The sequence below is a fragment of the Parasteatoda tepidariorum genome, chromosome 10 (genome assembly GCF_043381705.1).
Source record: "Parasteatoda tepidariorum isolate YZ-2023 chromosome 10, CAS_Ptep_4.0, whole genome shotgun sequence".
NCBI classification, from domain to species: Eukaryota; Metazoa; Arthropoda; class Arachnida; order Araneae; family Theridiidae; genus Parasteatoda; species Parasteatoda tepidariorum.
The window spans coordinates 80372447-80392557 of NC_092213.1; the positions used below are offsets into that span (position 1 = coordinate 80372447).

General features: G+C 33.2%; 1 protein-coding gene across 1 annotated transcript in view; it reads left to right on the plus strand.

Annotated features, from left to right (window-relative positions):
- The window catches only part of LOC122268729 (leucine-rich repeat-containing protein let-4-like), a 212284-nt gene that overhangs the window by 124687 nt on the left and 67486 nt on the right, over positions 1-20111 (plus strand). The window contains exon 3 of the mRNA XM_043038834.2: positions 8702-9636. Coding sequence (XP_042894768.2) covers positions 8754-9636 — 883 coding nt within the window. The 5' untranslated portion in view covers positions 8702-8753. The remainder of the gene's footprint in view (positions 1-8701; positions 9637-20111) is intronic.

Sequence of the window (20111 nt, forward strand, 5' to 3'; positions counted from 1 at the left end):
CTCTTTCTTTTCCACATTTTTTCCTACTTTTATTTTTTTTCCAGTTTTTTTCTTCCTAATTTTAATTTTAAGAAAAATTCCTCTTTTTTCTTAAATTTTTTTTTCTGCAATAAGGCAAATCTGTAAAAGATGAAACTATTACTTTATTGTTTCCACTATAAATTTTTAATACTTATCGTAAGTGTATTATGTAGTGTAAATAGCAGAAACTATGCCTGGGGGTGCCACAGGGTTCGAGTCTCGGCCCAATCCTGTGGCTCCTTATCGCAAACACAAGACTGAATATGCAGAGATCAGACTGGCGAGACAATAATTTCTTATGCGGATGACTTTATGGTTCTTTTCTCTGGAACAATTCTCGACCTCTTGGGACCTCTTGCAACAGCCCAGTTGGAGAGGTTTCGAACAGTAGAACATAATCTGAAATTCAGCTCTGCAAAAACAGTAGCTATCGTTTTTCCCAAGAAGAAGCAACTCTCACGTAAACCCACAGTTAAGTTAAATGGAGAGAGAATTTCTGTTCAAACTACAATAGACTACCTTGGTTTCAAGATTAATGGTCAGTTGTTCTGGTTGCCCCATTTAGAGGCACAAAATGCAAAAATTCTCAAGTTTTACGCCAAATTAAATAGAGTCATTGGAATTGACTGGGGAATCACGCCAAACAGTGTATTTATTTGAACAGTGTATTACGCCTCATCCTATATGGATGTAAAATATGGTATAAAGATCAAGTAAGAATTAACAATAAATTTAGAAGAATTGAAAGAATTCCCCTAATCTCAATCACAAGATGCTACAGAACTACCTCAACTGCAGCACTCCAAATCCTTTGCTGGAACTTTACCACTTGATTTAACCGTAAAACTTGAAACAAGAATTTCCGATATTTAATTTCATGAAGAAGAAGATTACGAGTATCCAAACTATTCCAAAACTTAATATAAGACATCCAGCAGAGATTATTAATTATTAATTTCGAATACAACAAACCAACAGGAAAGGGAATCGAGATATATATACTGACGGATCCAAACTTAGGGTTCAAAATTAATTTAGAACAGGATCCGTGGATTGTGATATGTTTNTATAAAAAAAAAATTTTTTTTTTTCCTCATAGGATTTTAGGATTTTTCGTTCTTATTTGAAAGATGTTTACCTTACCATCATTTTGGAAATAATCATTAGTGTATTATTTCATCGTTTTTTCCTCTTTTTAAGATTATTTCCAACTTTTTTTTTTTTTAGTTGGATTTAACTATAAAAAAAACGGGTTTTTGTAGCGATTCAGAAAACCGGAAAAATCAGTTATCCGGAATATCGATGGTCCCGATCGTTCCGGATAATCGGTTCCCTACTGTATATATACTGACGGATCCAAACTTAGGGTTCAAAATTAATTTAGAACAGGATCCGCTTTTATCGTCTATTCCGACAGACATGTAGTGGAAAATCGTACGTTCAGATTTTGCAGCAGTGTTCCAAGCTAAGCTATGGGCTATCTACCAGTCAATAACTTGAATTTCAGATCAAAACCTAACAGAAAAAGTAACACTCTTTTCAGATTCACTATCAAGTCTACAGGACCTTGAGAACACCGACAGTTCTAAATACATAACTCATGCAGTTAAAATGATATACCGACCTAACATCCATTTTAACTGGATAAAGCGCACATGGGAAATAAAGGAAACGAGGCGGCAGACCAACTCGCCAAATCTGCATGTGAAAAACTATCTATCGACATTCATGAAAGTTTAACACTATTCAAAGTTTCAAAAGTTAACACTAACAAATTAATAAAAAAAATTTCTTAAATCAATTCCTCACAAACCACGGGGCTCACGGAAAGCACCTGGCTAGAATTTTTGGCAAGAGAGCACTCTGTGACTCGATCCTGCCATACTTTTGAAAATCTGGAGCATATTTTAATAAACTGGAGCAAATTTTAAGACCTTCGACAAAAAAGTTTTTCTGGACATTTAAATTATAACCGACTTTAATTATTTTGGAACAAGAAGAAAGTCAAACAGGGAATCATTAACATATTGGAACGCCTTTTCCTCACAAGAGAACTTGACTAGACAGTGTTAGCTGGGTCCCACGGCTAGTCCTGTGAATAACTCTGACTCATCACACCATATTATAGTATATAGTGTAATTTATCGTATCGTCAAATTTATATTATATATAGTCTAATATAACCAATTGGTACACGAACGTAAACAAGTGCTAACCGGTTTCAGTCGCGTAAAAATAATAAAGCTGTATGGTATTACCTGATAATTTAGATAATACATAGAATCTTATAGTGCGTCTAATAATTAATGATTGTATAGCTTTTTAATATAGCCAAAAAGTGGACCATTACGAGTTTCCAAAATCTGACACATGGTCAAAAAACTGAAAAAGCTGATCGGTCCAAAACCTGACACATACCAAAGACAGATGGTCTGAAAGGTAGCTGAGGTCACCGGGTGTCAAAGATTATCAGAACATCAAAAAATATTCGGAATAATTTCATATTTATTTTTTAAAAATATGATGAAGTAAGCATGGGTTGCAGTTTCCATGAAAAAGTAAATACTGAGAAGCGACTGGCGGACATTTTTTTAATCGAATTTTACCGTTAATTTTTCTCTATATTATACAATCCTACTCATGTTTCTAACATTTTAAAACTTGATTTCAAATTTTCAATCAAACTATAGATGATTTCAAAATTTCTACCTTGTTGAGTTTTCCTTAACCACAAATGTCATTTGAAATGTTGAGGTTTTTATATAGGAAAATATTTAGAAATTCGTATTTTTGAGACCACATAAGCCGTTATTTTTTTCCATCTCCTTTTACGAACCGACTTTTGCTTTCTGTATCATTTCACTCATTGATTAAATTGCAATGAGTGCTAGTTTCGTTTTTATCCGCGATTTAATTGAATTTGTTTATTTTAAACCGTGATGTTTTATGAAATGAAATTTCCTTTGCACATTTCTGAAGGGAATATCACTAACGCCATGGCTTTTCAAATTTTTCTAAAGTTTTTATTTGTCTTTGAGTCAAAAATGATTTTAAAAAAAGTGGCTTTGGAGAAAAAATGGAATTACATAGAAATGTTTATGTTTCTTTTACTACTATTGTTTATGCTTCAAGAAAGGAAAAATATATTCAGGACTGTTTCGGAAAGGGGGGAGGGGAGATATTTTATTCTATGAAGCGTCAATGTTAAAGATCAAGAAATATGTTTGAGCTAAAAACATTCTGATATGATGTGCTAGCAAATATAACTCTAGAGAGAGAAAAATCAGTCTGAAAAATACATTGTAATTTAATAGTTTTTATCGAGTTGAATTAAATATGAATAAAAAGCTACATTGTAAGTAACATAAGCTCGAATCAAAATCTATAATATTAGACTCCATATGCTATATTTCAGAGAAAACCTATATGGGCTTTAAAACGGACAAAGAGCTTCAATATTTAAAAACAATTATCATCGCATAAAAGCGATCGTAGATTACCTGTTGGTCAAATAGTTTTCTATTTCAATATATGCAGAGGATCGTTTCTTAAGCTGTCTCAAAATTGTTTTCCTTTTTATTAGTGTTCATATTCATTTTAAAATCTTTAGTAAAAACAGTGATTATGAATAAGTTAGTCATAAAGAGCATAAAAATATTTGAATATTAGGTTAATGAAGGCGAAGAGTGTTATAATTTCAAGTAACTAGTTAATATACCTCGTTAAAACAAAGATTCCTCGGTCTAGAAAGCAATTAATTAAGTTTCAAAATTCCAAGAAGTTCCAAAATTATCGTCTGATTTTTTATTAGATCTTGTGCTTTATATTTTAATAATGCTTATGTTAGCCTGATTTTTGTTTCATCTTGTGACGTTTATTTTCAAACATGATTGCTTACGTGAACTTGATTGTTTATGACTATAACTTCTTTTCCTTTTTATTAGTGTTCATATTTATAATAAAATCACTAGCAGAAACAGTGATTATGATTAAGTTAATCATAAAGAGCACAAAAATACTTTCATATTAGGTCAACGAAGGCGCTGATGAAGATATAAAGAAGTAAGAGTGTTATAATTTCCCGTTACTATACCTCGTTAAAACTAAGAATCCTCAAGAAGTTCCAAAATTATCGTCTGATTTTTTATTAGATCTTGTGCTTTATATTTTAATAATGCTTATGTTAGCCTGATTTTTGTTTCATGTTGTTGTGACGTTTATTTTCGAACATGATTGCTTACGTGATGTTTTGAACTTGATTGTTTATGACTATAACTTCTTTTCCTTTTTATTAGTGTTCATATTTATATTAAAATCACTAGGTTAAAACAGAGATTATGAATAAGTTAATCATAAAGAGCACAAAAATACTTTCATATTATGTCAATGAAGGAGCTGATGAAGATATAAAAAAATAAGAGTTATAATTCCACGTAACTAGTTACTATACCTCGTTGAAACTAGGAATCCTCAGTCTAGAAAGTAATCAATTTCAAGAAGTTCCAAAATTATCGTCTGTTTTTTTAAAATTCGATCTTGTAGGACTTTATTTTTTAATAATGCTTATGTTATCCTAATTTTTATTTGATCTTGTTGTGACACTTTTTTAATGTGTGAACCTGATTGCTTATGAACTCTTACAACTTTATATTTGTGATTAAGGTGTTGAAGTTGATCTTGTCGAAATGTTTGCGTGTATGTAAAACCCAAAATACCTGCTAGTTTCGAATGGGAAATAATGTTTTTATCCCACTCCATATGCTTTACGTATTTGAATCTGAAAGTGAGTATCTGTGCTCGAACAATACTAGGAACAAAGTGATCAAAAATAAAAATAAATGATGCTTCGAAAAATATTCGAATTGAATACGAATTTGATTCGAGTTAAATGCAAATAATAATGACACACTGACCCCACTCTACCTGCTTTAATTGTTTAAATCTGAGACTGATCTGACTTGTTTAAATCTGATTTATTTTATTTTATAACCATCGTTGAACAGCCGATCCAATTTTTAAGTTTTACGACTACTTATGTTCAACTCCGTCGCCTTGTCATTTTGAACCCAATCCAGAAGACAAGGGATCTCCTGGATCGAGTATTGGGAGAAATTAGGCTTCGTGGAGGACTTTTTTTGAGGGAACTAACCCGCATTTTCGCTACATGGAGAGGAAGACCACGAGAGCCTCACACGGTTAGAATGACGGCAAGGGGACTCTAACCCACGTTCCTTCTACCAATGAGGATATTTCATGTCAGCACTGTGGTCGGTGCAAGCCGGATGCGCAATTCGTATCGGCTGGGATTCGAACCCGGTTCGCCTCATTGGAAGGCGAGCGCTCTATCCTCTGAGCCATCGGGATTCAATAGGAAATTTAACAATGATCTGAGAATTTGTTAATATTCGTTTTATACTTTGATGTTTGTGTGCTAATAACAGATTTTTCGCGTTTTTACAAATCTCAGTAATTGTACAATAACTTTCTATTACTTTTTCAACTCATGACTAAGAATAATGCAATATTTAATGTTAAACGTTTCTTAATTTTCAGTTTTTGTGAAATATCGACACATCTGAAAAACCATATAAAAAGAAGATTAAAAAAAAAATGATTCGAAAAATTCTTTTCCTTTTTTATGTGTTGCCGAAATTCTTGTACAATTTTCAATTCCAGTTTAGCATTCGATTCTTTATCCTCTTTTTCTACAAATGAAACATTTTTCTAAGCGTTTTTTTTTCTTCTTTCTTTTTTAGGCTTTTTTATTCTATTTAGGTATCGATGAATGTCGAAGAGGGGGCTGTTCCCGAACCAGGGTAAACGTGACAAAATTCGATGATCGAAACCCGAAACACGCAAACAGTCGATAGAGGATGATAGGGAATGAAAATAAAGAAATCCGATCCATTCTGAAAAGTGAAGTCGCTCGACAACCCCTCTAACACCCCCCTTTAGACGTTTTCATTTTCAGGATTTATCCCGACTGTTCCAGTTTCAGCCATCCTTGATTCTTCAAATACACGCCACCGAACTTTTTTCTTACATTCTCACATTTCTCACAGATTCCCATTCCTTTTTATTTTTTCATTGAGAAAAAGTTTCCTTAGTTTCATTTTTAACACTTTGTTCCCTGAATTGTTCTTGAATAAGATGCTCCTTCTTAGATTCAAATTAAGAAAGCGTATAATGTCGGGTCGGACTATTATTGTTATTCGTAATTCTTTGTATTTATTTCGGTATTTTTTTTTGAAGTTATACTTCTTATGCGACTTCCAACAAGGTTGCGTTAAACGTTTAACGCTACATTTTTATTGGCCGGGAAATCACGTGGTTGGATCCAGTTATCCCTCATTCATTTCCATATTCTTTTGGTTCTCACTAGCATAAAAATAATTGAAGTATTGTTTTTCTATAAATATTTTTTTAGTTTGTTTTGATACACATATAGTTTAATAGAGTAGTATTTTTAATTTTCAAATTTAGTGGATAACGATTGTAAAAAATGAGTGAAAACAATCCCACGGACACTGCGGCGGATTTAAGGTTATGTCTAGGTACGTCTCTTGTGAATATCAATTGATTGTTTCTCTTCTGAAATTACATTATGACGCATTTTCATATACATTATTAATACAAATACATTTTCCATGGCGAGACGATGAGGCAACCACAGGCACTTCCACTGGTTCAAGAGGTCCACGAGGGAAAAAAGCACAATATTACCGTGATTACAGAGCACGGAAGCGAGCGGAGCAGGAAAAAGAGTCGTTGAATAGAACTAGTGATTCTTCTACGACTGCTTATTCTTCTACAATTAATGTCGCAGGTTACGAAGTTTAACTTCTTCCGCGCGGAGGGACTCACGCACTATTTTTATTATTTTTTCTAATTTCTTTAGTTCCATTTAACAAAAGTTAGTTTTGTTTAAATCAGACGCATACTTTTGATAAATTATCACGCGTTGTTTCAGAGGATAGAGCGTTCGCCATCCAATGAGGTGAACCGGGCTGGAAACCCAGCGATGGCTGGTGGATACGAATTCATCCTCCGGCTTCCAACGACCACACTGCTGACGTAAAATGTCTTCAGTGGTAGACGGATCATGGGTTAGATCCCCCCTTGCCGCCAGGCTAGCCGTGGGAGATTCTCGTGGTCTTCCTCTACATGTAACGCAAATGCGGGTTAGTTCTCTCAAAAAGCCTTCCACGAAGCCGAATTTCTTCCAATACTTGATCCAGGAGTTTCCTTCTCTTCTGGATTGGGTTCAAAATTACAAGGTTTCAGAGTTGAACAATAGTAGTCGTAAACACAAAAATTGGGTCATCTGTTCAACGACGGTTATAAAATTAAATATGTTAAGTTTAGGGCTGGAATAGCCTAGTTGGTAGGGCACTGGGCCCATGTAAAACAGGTCGTGGGTTCGATCCCCGCTGCCGAAGACTTCCCGTGTAGTAAATGGTGACTGGTGCACGTTACATCTGTCGAGTCCCAAAGTCCTTCATGTTTCCACAACAAATCATACCTCTGGGGGTACTTATTCAAGAGCTTCCTTGTCTTATGGATTGGGTTCAGAATAGCAAGGTTACGGAGTTGAACATTTGTAGCCGTAAACCCAAAAATTGGGTCGGCTGTTGAACGACTGCTATATAGACTAAAAAAATATTATTGTCACTGTCTATTACATGATGAAATTGTTACAAAAGATTTACAATATTAAATGTTAGAAAACAAGATGTTAAATTTTGTAGTTTGAGTAATGGTTGGGCTAGTATTGCTGCTGAATAGAATGTGTATTTTTATATTTACATCTGTTCTTAGTCCAAAACGCGTGTTTTTTTACTTGTGTCACTAATGCAGTCCATGAGCGATATATTTGTTATTATGTGTATGCAGTTAAGCCTGTAATCAAGTAGCAAATAAAAACATTTTAATGTTCTTTGCGGTATCTTCTCAATTCAGTGCCTTGATTTTTATTATATTTAACTTTAGGGATGTTTTAAAAGGAATTTCGGTAATTTTATCTAATTAGTTGTTTCCTTTTAAAAATAAAATTTGGATAAAAAAAAGTAATATAAATAATAATCTGCAGCAACCGCTGCCGTGCAGAAAAGTTTTTTTTCCTACCGGTTCCACGATATAATTGCAAGAGAAGTATAAGTTCGTTCACCAGGAGTTGGCCCTTCATCACATGGTATCCGACGATACTATTTCGTTATTTTTGGGAAAAGGATGTGAAAAATCCTGAACAAGGTTTCTATTTGCCAATCGCATGACACAAATATTTATTTCGCAATCGTTATGTGCTTTTTTTCACATTAAATATTTCATAAATTTGATATTTCTCTTTCTTGAGTGAATAGTTTGTCCATTTTGAGACATTTTGCTGCAATATATTTAATTGGCTAGAGTAACAGAAGGTATAATAGCAGATGATAAAGCGAAGTAAATGAATGAAAAAGAATTCCATGTTTGTGTTTGGCGCGCATTAAGGGTTGTCTCAATTTCAAGAGCGGAGACGTTTCTCCTCTCACTCCCGAGTTGAAATGAACTCTTCGTTCGAGGAGGTGGAGCCAAGTGCCGACGCCTGGTGAACGAACTAAAACAGTTCTATTTATTCAAAATCAACTTGTAACTTGTTTAAAAAAATATATTCTAAACTGTACTTTTTTTGTCGTTGCAGGTGCTTTAATGATGATGTTAACATCCAGCCTCCAACGACTGGCTTTTGAGTCATGCTTCGAATGCTGGATCGAATGAATTTGACTCATTTCTCGATACTCATCGTCATGACGGCTGTGTGTGCCATACATCGTTGTTGCTGTACAGAGCAGCACTTTGACTGCCCCCTGGCCCAGCACCTCAGTCCTTGCACTTGCACTGCGAGAGTCTACGGGCTGGACGTCGTATGTACGGACATAAGTTCAGTGCAGCTGAGAGAAGTAATGGATGTGGTCAGTCTGACCAGGCAAACTATATGGTTCCTGCGCATCACGCGTGCTGAGCTTTCACAATTCCCTTTGAAACTGTTAGACGGGCTGGATCTTCAGAATCTGATACTCGTCCAGTCTAACATCACGACGCTGGACAGCGGTTCTCTGGCGGGAGATGCATCCCGCGTCGAATCGCTGGACCTTTCCAAAAACTGTCTGACCAAGGTGCCATCGCAAGCCCTGTCTGGCCTGAAAGAGCTGGCTGCCCTAAGCCTGGACTACAATTGCCTGGAGACTCTGGAGGCCCACGTTTTCAGTGACCTCGTGTCCCTTCTGTGGCTGTCCCTTTACGGCAATCGCATAAGGCTCATAGACAGTCGTGCTTTCTTGGGGACGGAGGGAAGCCTGACGAGGCTGAACCTGGGGGGCAATCGTCTCGGTCAAGTGCCTCGCTACGCACTCCAAAGGCTGAACTGTCTGCAAGGTTTGAGATTGCACGACAACAACATATCTGATATTTTAGTTGAGAACTTGCCGACATCGCTTTGTGATTTAGATTTGTCTGGCAATGACATAGAATACTTAGAAGCGGAGGCTTTTGTGACTTTAAAGCATTTGACTGCTCTGGATCTGGAAGATAACAAAATTAGAGGAATACACGAAGATGCTTTCAAAGGAATTCATGGTATGTAACTTTAAATTTTACACGTAGTACAGAAATGTTTTTTTGACCACAAAATTTAGTTTCAAGATGCCGTTGCCAAATACAAAAGTATAAAACAATGTTTTTTTTGCTGCAAATTAGATCTTATGATGGGGGCGGTAAGTCCAATTTAGTGGTTATCAATATTAGTGGTTACCAATAATTATACCAATATGTGATGTAGAGATAATGATCTAGGGATATTGATGTAGGGTTATATATCCAATAATTATGTAGGGATATAGATGTAGGGATATATATGTATATACATAAATATATCCATCCAGTTTAGTGGTTAGTTAAGGTAGCATCATCGTAGAATTAAGCATGTTTTTGCCCGTTTCAGTTACATCTTAATTTGGATATGATGTAGGGATAATGATCTAGGAATATTGATGAAGGGTTATATATCCAATAACTATGTAGGGATATTGATGTAGGGATATATATTTAATAATTATGTAGGAATACATATATATCCATCCAATTTAGTAGTTAGTTAAGGTAGCATCATTGTAGTATCAAGCATGTTTTCGCCCGTTTCAGATACATCTTAATTTGGATATGATGTAGGGATATTTATCCCAATATGTGATGTAGGGATATATATCCAATACTGATGTAGGGATATATATCCAATTTAGTAGTTAGTTAAGGTAGCATCATTGTAGTATCAAGCATGTTTTCGCCCGTTTCAGATACATCTTAATTTGGATATGATGTAGGGATATTTATCCCAATATGTGATGTAGGGATATATATCCAGTACTGATGTAGGGATATATATCCAATTTTGTAGTTAGTTAAGGTAGCATTGTAGTATTAAGCATGCTCTCTGCCGTTTCAGATACATCCTAATTTGGATATGATGTAGGGATATTTATCCCAATATGTGATGTAGGGATATATATCCAATGATCTAGGGATATATATCCAATACTGATGTAGGGATATATATCCAATACTGATATAGGGATATATATCCAATTTAGTAGTTAGTTAAGGTAGCATCATTGAAGTATTAAGCATGTTTTTGGCCGTTTTAGATACATCTTAATTTGGATACAGAGATATTTATCGAAGAAAATGAATGAGATCGTTTAGGAAAAATTGATTTATTATTTAAATATTAAATAGAATATGGCCACATTCAAAAAATTATAAAAAATAAAGAAAAGTCTGTCAAAGGGATCAGGAAAATTATTCTCTTCATATTAAGAATATACACATTCTATATTCTTTCACAGAGATTTCGATTCTTTTACCATATTATTTCTTACTTAACACAAACACAGGCACGAATCCACGTAGAATATAAACAAAATAATTATGCATCGAAGTTAATAAAGTACTTAAAATAAAAATATATCACGGTTACAATAAAACACATAAACAAATAATAAATCTAAGTTAAGTAAAAGAAGTAGACGAGAAGGAATTATGTTTCAACAAATTCAACGTGCGATACGGCACTGTTTTTAAATAATTTAACGTTAATTAACATTCTAACTTATGTGGAGAAATTTAGCTCAACTTTAACCCGCCATTTCGCTTATAAACGATCAGCTGGAGCTGACGTCATAGATCCACATGTGTGGATATCTGTGATCTTCTTCTTCTTGAAGTACAAGTACCTAATTTAAAGCTTTTCCTAAGCTTTCCGATGACCTCATAAAAGTAATTTTACAAAAAATTGATTTCGTTTCATTGTTCAAGATATCGTCCAATTCTTCTTGCTTTCAAAACTGTTTTGTTTTTAAATGTTCCTCAAATTGAACTTCAGTTATAAAATTTTTAGTAATGGACAGTGATTTGTGATTATGCAATAGACCTTCTTAATATTTAGTAAAGAGAAATTTTGAGAATAGTTGAGAGAGTTTAAGAAAAAATTTTATTCCGAAAGGAAATCAGATAACTTTCGATTTCACATTCTGTTTATCATCTTAACAACTTTAATAAAAACTGATTTTCCTGAATATAATTTTTAAAAAAATCAGCATTTCAAAACTCATGGTTCAGTACAAGGTAATCTAGTTTCAATTGTTCAAATTCCCTTTTCCAAGTGGCTTTCAAAACATAAATTAATAAGTTTGTAGAGCTTAACAAACACGTGTAAAAACAATTTGTAATAATGTATAGTAAAAATGCGATTTTAAATTATTAAATATATTCAAATTTTCAACAAAAAAAAATTCTTTGTCGAAAAAAAACTTTTCCAAATAATACTTTAACGAATATTAAGCCGAACGTTTTGTGGAATATTTGTCCAAAATGTGTTAAAAATAATTGTATTTCAAAAACGTTTGTTCCGCAAGGTAGTCGGACCTTTCGATTTAACAATCTGTTCTTCTTCTTAAAAACTTTAATAAAAACTGATTTGCCTGAATATAATTAAAAAATTTCAGCAATACAAGACTATAGTTCAGTATAAAGTAATCTAGTTTCAATTCTTCAAATTTCTCTTTTCAATTTGTCTCCCAGAACACAAATTAACGAGTTTTAGAACTTAACAAACGTGTGTAAGAACAATTACTATTAATGTATAGTAAAAAAATACGATTTTAGATTATTCTCTGTTAAATATATTCAAATTTCCCAAAAAAACTTTTCCAAATATTACTTTGACGAGTATTCGGCCGATAGTTCTGTCGAATATTTGTCCAAATGTGTTAAAAATAATTGTTTTTCACAAATTTCTCTTTTCAATTTGTCTTCCAGAACATAAATTAACGAATTTTAGAACTTAACAAACATGTGTCAAAACAATTTCTAATAATGCATAGCAAAAAATATGATTTAAGATTATTGTTTATTAAATATATTTAAATTTATAAAAAACAAAAACTTTGACGAAAGGAATTTTTCCAAATATTACTTTAACGAATATTCGGCCGAACATTTTGTCGAACATTTGTCCAAATGTGTTAAAAAATAGTTGTTTTTCGAACAATTTTGTTCAGAAAGGTAGTCGGATATCATTCGATTTAACAATCTGCTTATTGTCTTAACTTAAATAAAAACTGATTTTCCTGAATCTCGTTTAAAAAAAAAACAGCATTGCAAAACTCACGGTTCAGTAATCTAGTTTCGATTCTTTAAATTCGCTTTTCCATGCGGCTTTCAGAACATAAATTAGCAAGTTTGTTGAACTTAACAAACATGCGTAAAAATAATTTCTAATAATAATGTATAGTAAAAAATACGATTTTAGATTATTCTATATTGAATATATTCATATTTTCCAAAAACAAACTTTGTATAAAAAACACTTTTCCAAATAATACTTAGACGAATATTCTATTTGTCCAAATCTGTTGAAAATAATTATCTTTCAAAAAATTTTGTTCCAAAAGGTAGTCGGATACCTTTCGATTTAACAACCTGCTTATCGTCAATAAACAAAAAAATAAAAACGAAAAAAAGAAAACATTATTTCCATATAAAAAAATAGAACAAAAAGTAAAAGACATCTTAACTGAACGTTTTTTCAATTATTGACATAAGGCTAAGTATTTAACAGTTCGAACCTCTCTCCGCCTACTCCGTGTTCCAGAACTCGCCCATTACTTTGGTAACTTATTTGCTTTAATTCCACATTTCCATTTCCTCCAATCTAACGATGATAAAGTGTAATAAATAGCCCAAACCTCAAAATGAGACGCTTAACACCACTTATCGGTCGATTATCAAATATCCCAAACGATCCATAATAGATAGCGCAGAAAGAAACACAACCCCGCTCACATATATAAAAAAAGTTGAAGTTAATTTTTTTTCTGTTTTCATTCGATTACCGAAAACGATAATATTGCGGAGAGGATATATTTTTGTAGAATTCCAAATCGTTTTCACATTTTCTCTCATTCCACCCCTCATTGCTTCTGAGCACCGAGAACATTATAGAAGGAGAGAGATTTGAGATTCGATAGAACGTTTTTAACTCTTGAAATGATTTCGAGTGACATGGAGTGCCTCTTTACTGTGAGGATTCTCAACTGAGATGAAAAATACCCCCTTCCCTTCCATCTACACTCATAATATGGATTAAAATGGTAAATGACTTGTATAGAAAGAGCACAGTTAGCATAGAGTGTCACAGTGACGTCACACAATAAAGTAAAAATAAAAACAGTCACAGTCGCAGGTGTGACCTTTTTAAATTGTCTCAATGAGGTCATAAATGTGATTTTGTAGTTACTTTATCTTTTGACATCACATGAAAGTTTCAATGACTATTTATTGTGACTTTTGTCAGTTGGTACCTGTACTTTACTGGGACTAAAGTCACTGAGAAACTTTGTTGTCACTTAGTTACAACTTCGATCCCTTAAAAGTCATATGAGTATCATTTCACGATTTGTTTTTCTAAATTCACAGGGGTATATTTGCAAATTGCCTCACTTAAGTTAGATTAGTTCCCTGAAAGTCTTGTAAGCAGTGTTTTGCGACAAATCCCTTAAAATTTACTATGTGAATTACAATAGAGTCATTATTTATTTTGACTTTTCTCAGTTGGAAGTCACACTTATACTTTACTGGGACTAAAGTTACTGAGAAACTTTGTTGTCACTTAGATATAACTTTGATTCTTTAAAAGTTATATAAGTATTGTATTTAAAAATCATAACGAGAGGCCTTTGCAGCCCTTTAAAAAGATCACGCATTTGTGACTCTATTGTGAATCACATATTTAATTAATAGCAATTTGCAAATATACCCCTGTGAATTTAGAAAGACAAATCGAGAAATGGTACTCATAAATAAATATATTTTAGTATTTTATATTTAAATTAAAAATTTGAATGTCTTTTCCTTTTGTTTTCAAAATAGATGTATATGATTGCATTTTCAAGTTAAAAATTTCAAATTTTATACAAGTTTCAGAGCCACAAATACTTTTGATAAGATTTAGGATTTATTTCACTCAAAAATATTATTGCAGAGATAGGGGAAAAAAATTTTGAGCGAACAATTTCATTAGCAATTATTTTTTGCAATTTTTTTTGTAATCTTTTAATTTTGAATAAAATGCTTTATTTTATTATACGTAGCTAAAGCTGATTATGTTTACACAGTAAATATTTTTCTTCTTTCTTTGATTAAGTATCGATAAATTTTCAATATCGGATAAAACATTTTTAATCATACTTTGGGTTCATAAATTTTTAAGTTTCATTTTAAATAATCCATAATATTAAATGCATATAAGAATTTGTGTGAAATTTTAAATTTATGTAGAAATAATAAATTGACAGGTGAACATTATAACAAGAAACAACTATCGGGTTGAGTAAAAAGTTTTCCTCCAAAAAAAAAAAGAAGAAAAAAACAATCTTGCAAAATGATGAATACATACAAAATCAGTAAAACTAATGAGGATAGTAATCCCCATTCAAATCAACAATGGTCTGCCATCGTTTTGGCAAACTTTCAGTCCCTTCTGCGAAGAACTATGGCGTCCGCGAGTTTAGAAAGAAATCTAACTCATTTATGACCTCGTCATTTGAATGCAAGATTGTGCCATCAAGTAGCAGATGTTAAAACAAATAGTAATCCGAAGGCAACATGTCTGGAATGTATGGCGGATGTTGCATCACATCCCACTCCAGCGTGTAGAGCGTCCAGCCGGTCATCGCACTAACACGCGGTCGGGTGTCATCTTGATGAAAGAGAACCACCTTCCTTCAGAACTCTGTTTTTGCGAATGGCATCGTTATCTTTGATTAACATATTGTTGTATATTGAACTGTTGATAGCTTTTCCACTTTTCAGGTACTCCTTGTAGATAATTCCACGACAATCCCACTAGATACAGCGAAGCACCTTGTTAGATAGTGTTTGTCTTATAACCGAACCTGCTGATTATCCAGGTGCTGTCCATCGTCTTTTACGGCTTTTATTACTGTAGTACATCTGTACAAGAAGGGGAGGGCTATCAATATCGAAAACAATAACAAATATTTATTTAAACAAAACAACGTTCCATTTTATTAGGGTGGAACCCTTCAGATTATAAAGTTATATTAGAAGACAAGTAATTCAAGCCAATGCTTACTGCTTGGTGGTTCAATGTAGACTGATTATCAGCCCTCTGGTGGGGAGATTTCAAATGAATTAAATTTACATCTACATTTCTCAACAACATCCATTTTTCATCACAGGTCACAATTCTGTCCAGAATGTTCTCTTTTCTTTGATCTCTGAGCAGAATGAAACAGGCCGCTCTGGTTCTTGTCTTCAGTATTCATTTCGCGAGGCTCCCAGCAATTAAACTTAACTGTTGCATGTTTGAGTTTGAGAGCATTGACTATTGTTTTGTTTTGGCAAATGTCAAACCCTAACGCAATAGTCTGTGTTTAATTTTTGTCTCGATCAATGATTCGCTTTGACTGTAATGTTTCAACCTCAATAGGGCGGGTAGAACGTTGTTAATTTTCAATGTCAAAATTCCCAGCATTAAACTTTTGAAACCAAACTTACACTGTATCATAAGAAACAGTATTGAAACCTGAACTTTCACACGTTTTTGTGGCATTCAGTTGCACTGAGCTTAAGTTCGGAACTCAGAGTGTATGATAGTTCTGATCTGTTGACGTGATAGCTCCATTTTAAACACTTTTTTGGTGCACAAGATAATAAAGTTTTGACAAACAATTTACACAGTTCTGCAGTTCCAACTTTCAGCTTTAGAATGCAAAAAATCCTTTTGGAGAAAGGTTTACTACGAAGGGAATGGTTGCTGTTGGCGTGAAGGTATCTCCCCTTTGGCGGAAAACTGTTTACTCAATCCAATATTAGCAAAAAGCAAACTATTTGAAATCAAAATATCAAACCATAGCTATTGCCGTTCATTGCTTTCATTTCTCCCACCGTTATTTCGCACCGCCAGCATATTTTTTTAATGGTGTGTTCGTTTTCAGACATTTGATGCTTAGATGCTATAACTTAAAATTGAATCTGTTATCGTCGGTAAAAGAAATGTTACAAGATTCAAATTCCCTGATTTCTCCTCAATCTGTTGAAAACGATTATATGTGTGCCATAATCATAAACACACATAAAAAATTGTTGACAATTATTTTAAATACAACATGAGAAATCTTGTTTAAGGTAGTGTTAAATGTGAAGAAATCTCATTTTGCGATAAATGAATTTAAAGGCTTAAAATCATTAGTCCATCCACTGTTATCACTTTGCACAAAAACTGCTGTAACTTAGTAAATAATTGGAGTACAGACAAAAGTAAACTTTTATTAGAAAGGTAAGAGTACAGTAATTTTAAATTTATAATAAACACAATTTCAAAAATTTTGAACCAAACTCAGGTTTTTGCTCTAGTCCGATGTACGCAGTGGACTGATCGTAAAGACACGGTTCCCAGTAAAACACCGAAGTCAAGCATCACTGTCAGTAAGCGGGTGGGTGACCACTTTTATCAGCCTGCGTAGGGACCGAAGGTGCGCGGTATCGATCCTCGTTAAATTGTTCTACTGTAAAGTGCTCTATTTAGCGTGAAGGTTGTTGAGCTACCAAAGCAGTGGAGCCACCCCCTCTCCAGAGAATCAAAATTGCGACGGCATGTCTTCGGATCATCCTCAAGGATGTTTCCGAGTCTGTCGCCAATAGCCCATTGTGCAGCTCTAGTTCGACGTTACTAAAGTACCTACCTGCTGACTAATCAGATACCTTAATATAAAGTGCAAATAAAACTATAAAGCTCTGAGTTTATGGTTTCTAGAATAATTTGCACAGAAATCAAAACAAAAAAGAAGAATTCGTATCGATCAGCCATCGCTGGGATTCGAGCCCGGTTCTATCTAGCTATCGAGTTATTTCTCATTAAGTTTATTTGTAATTATAAACATGAAATTTATCAGTTCAGTTATTTTTAAGCACAGAATTTCAAGTTCTTAAAATTTTCAAAATCTCTCCCGCCTTCCCATTCGAAAAATTGTCTAAAAATGAAATTAATTTTAGGTAATAAGCTAAATGATTTTTTTTTTATTTTTATAAATCAGTCCCTTTTCCCAAAAAATATTTAAACGTAGCATAACTAGAAAAATGTTTCTCTCTAAACACGTGAATAACAAAATTTCGTGGGATTTTCAATGCAATACAGAAGAGCCTGTTTATCAGACAACGATATAAGAAAAAAAGAATGGGGAAATATTCTAGTTGCCATCGCGTGTGGGAAAATAGTGACAGATAAAATACCTCCCAATGGCCGTGTTGCGGTAGTTTTGCGTGATTCCCATAAACTGTGACTTTGGCTGATCGACCTTCCCAGAGTCCTTCGACGCCATTAAATCACGTGTGAAATTTCCACGATTTATTTCGTTTTCGTAAGTGAGATAAATGTATGCTTTTTTATCCAATATAAACACACACATATGCCAGTCACGACAGTTGTTATGTTGGTTGGTGAATCGGAAATACTTAAATAAACGAAGACCCCAACTATTATAGAATGAATGTTCGTGATTTGTTAATCATTCCATGTCACTACATTTAATCGATATTCAGATTTATGTAGAAAGTTCTGTCTCATATTTTTACTCAAGCAAAGTTTGCTTTCCTTCTTTGAAACATCATTTAGTTTTTTTGTTTGTTTTCTTAATTAAACTAGTAGTCTCCGTTCAATTTTCGCTGATGACCCCTGAAGTTTGCTATGGAATATTATATGGTTTGCTTTGATCGCTCCTAAGTTAAACACGTTTGAAATGTTTTCTACCGAAGAATCTCAAAAAATCTAAATAAATTGTTAAAATTTATAAAAATTCCTTTTTTAGAATTAAAATTTTTAGTCAATCATAAGTTATAATTACAATTAATTCTCCCCACGACGAAGTTAACCGACAACACGATTTTAGTCAATTCGTGATTGTGTGTAATAAGTTATTTGGTGGAATATCTGTTTTACAAAATCGATTGATTCCATTTTAAAACTTCGATCAAGGTTCGTCAACTTTCGTTAATCGAAATTTGTAGTTTTCTTCAATTATTTTCGTTAGTTTTAGCAAATGTTACTAATGAATAAAGTAGATGCAGACATAAACAGCCTAGTGCGAGATAAATTATTTCTTCTTCTATCTACAAAAAATGACAAAAATCAAAAAGGTAATCATCTTAAAAATGTTGGCAAACGGCGAAATTCGAGAAGATGAATGACAGAAAAATTTCCAAAAATGACGGAATTCGAAAAAAGAAACTTCTGAAATATTCGTTATAAGGAGATAAATACAAAGTTAAATGGTAAATATTTTGAATATCATTAAAAATTCCTTTTAAAAATGGTTACAGGGAACATTTAGCAGTGGTATCGAACAATTAGCTGTATGGTATGAATACCAATGTTCAACTTCGTAGCCTTGTAATTTTATGTAACATAGCCTAATAATGTAACATAGCCTTGTAATTTTATGTTACATAAATGTAACAATTCAGCTCATGCACACTGAAACAATTCAGGTGCATATTTATGTGAAAACCTCAAGTCATTTGATTGTTTCAGTCTTAAATACAATTTTTTTCCATCTAGGCTGAAACTGCATTAGCATTGATTTCTCATTGTTCTAAATTTATTTAATGCCAAATGAGATTCGATGTTTGATGCACTATATGATGGTCTCCCTTTTCCTAATGAAAAGGGGGGGAGGGGCAGCATCAAATGTCGGGGTGGAAGGTTCGAGCAATAATTGGATGAAGGCGTCAATATTGATTTTGGAAGTCTTTGTTTGAATTTTAAAGTTCCCTTCTGAGTATTCGATGTGTGTCTATTTGCCGTACGTAAGACATCTTACTATATCTGGTTCGAGGAAGTTTTGAGGATATGATAAAAATAGGAATAGATAAGTGGATGATTTTTATTTAATTTAAATAATTATCTATAATGTCCTAAAAATTCTAAAAAGTGCTTTTAAAAAAATTTAAAAAAAAATATTCTAAGGACCGTGAAAATTGACCTGAAAGTGACAAAATTAATGTCCCTAAAAAGCTCAAAAACATATTCTATGAAAGAGGTTTTATATAAAGAATTATAAATAGTAACTTGTATTTATAAATTTAGAAAAAAAGTGATTTTAACCGCTTCCCTGATTATGCCGAGTTAACTCGGGTATGTTTATATTGTAAATATTTATTATGACGAGTTAACTCGGGTATGTTTATATTGTAAATATTTATTATACCGAGTAAACTCGGGTATGAATATTTATTATGCCGAGTTAACTCGGGTATGAATATTTATTATGCCGAGTTAACTCGGGTATGTTTATATTGTAAATATTTATTATGCCGAGTTAACTCGGCATACAGACTTGTTTTGTACAATTGTAAATACGATGGTTGATGAATTTACATAGAAAAAAAAAGAGTAAAAAAAATGGCGTTCGAGAGCGAAAGTGAAAGAAAGGTAGATGATTTTTCAGATTATGAAGATGTGAACACATACAAAGACT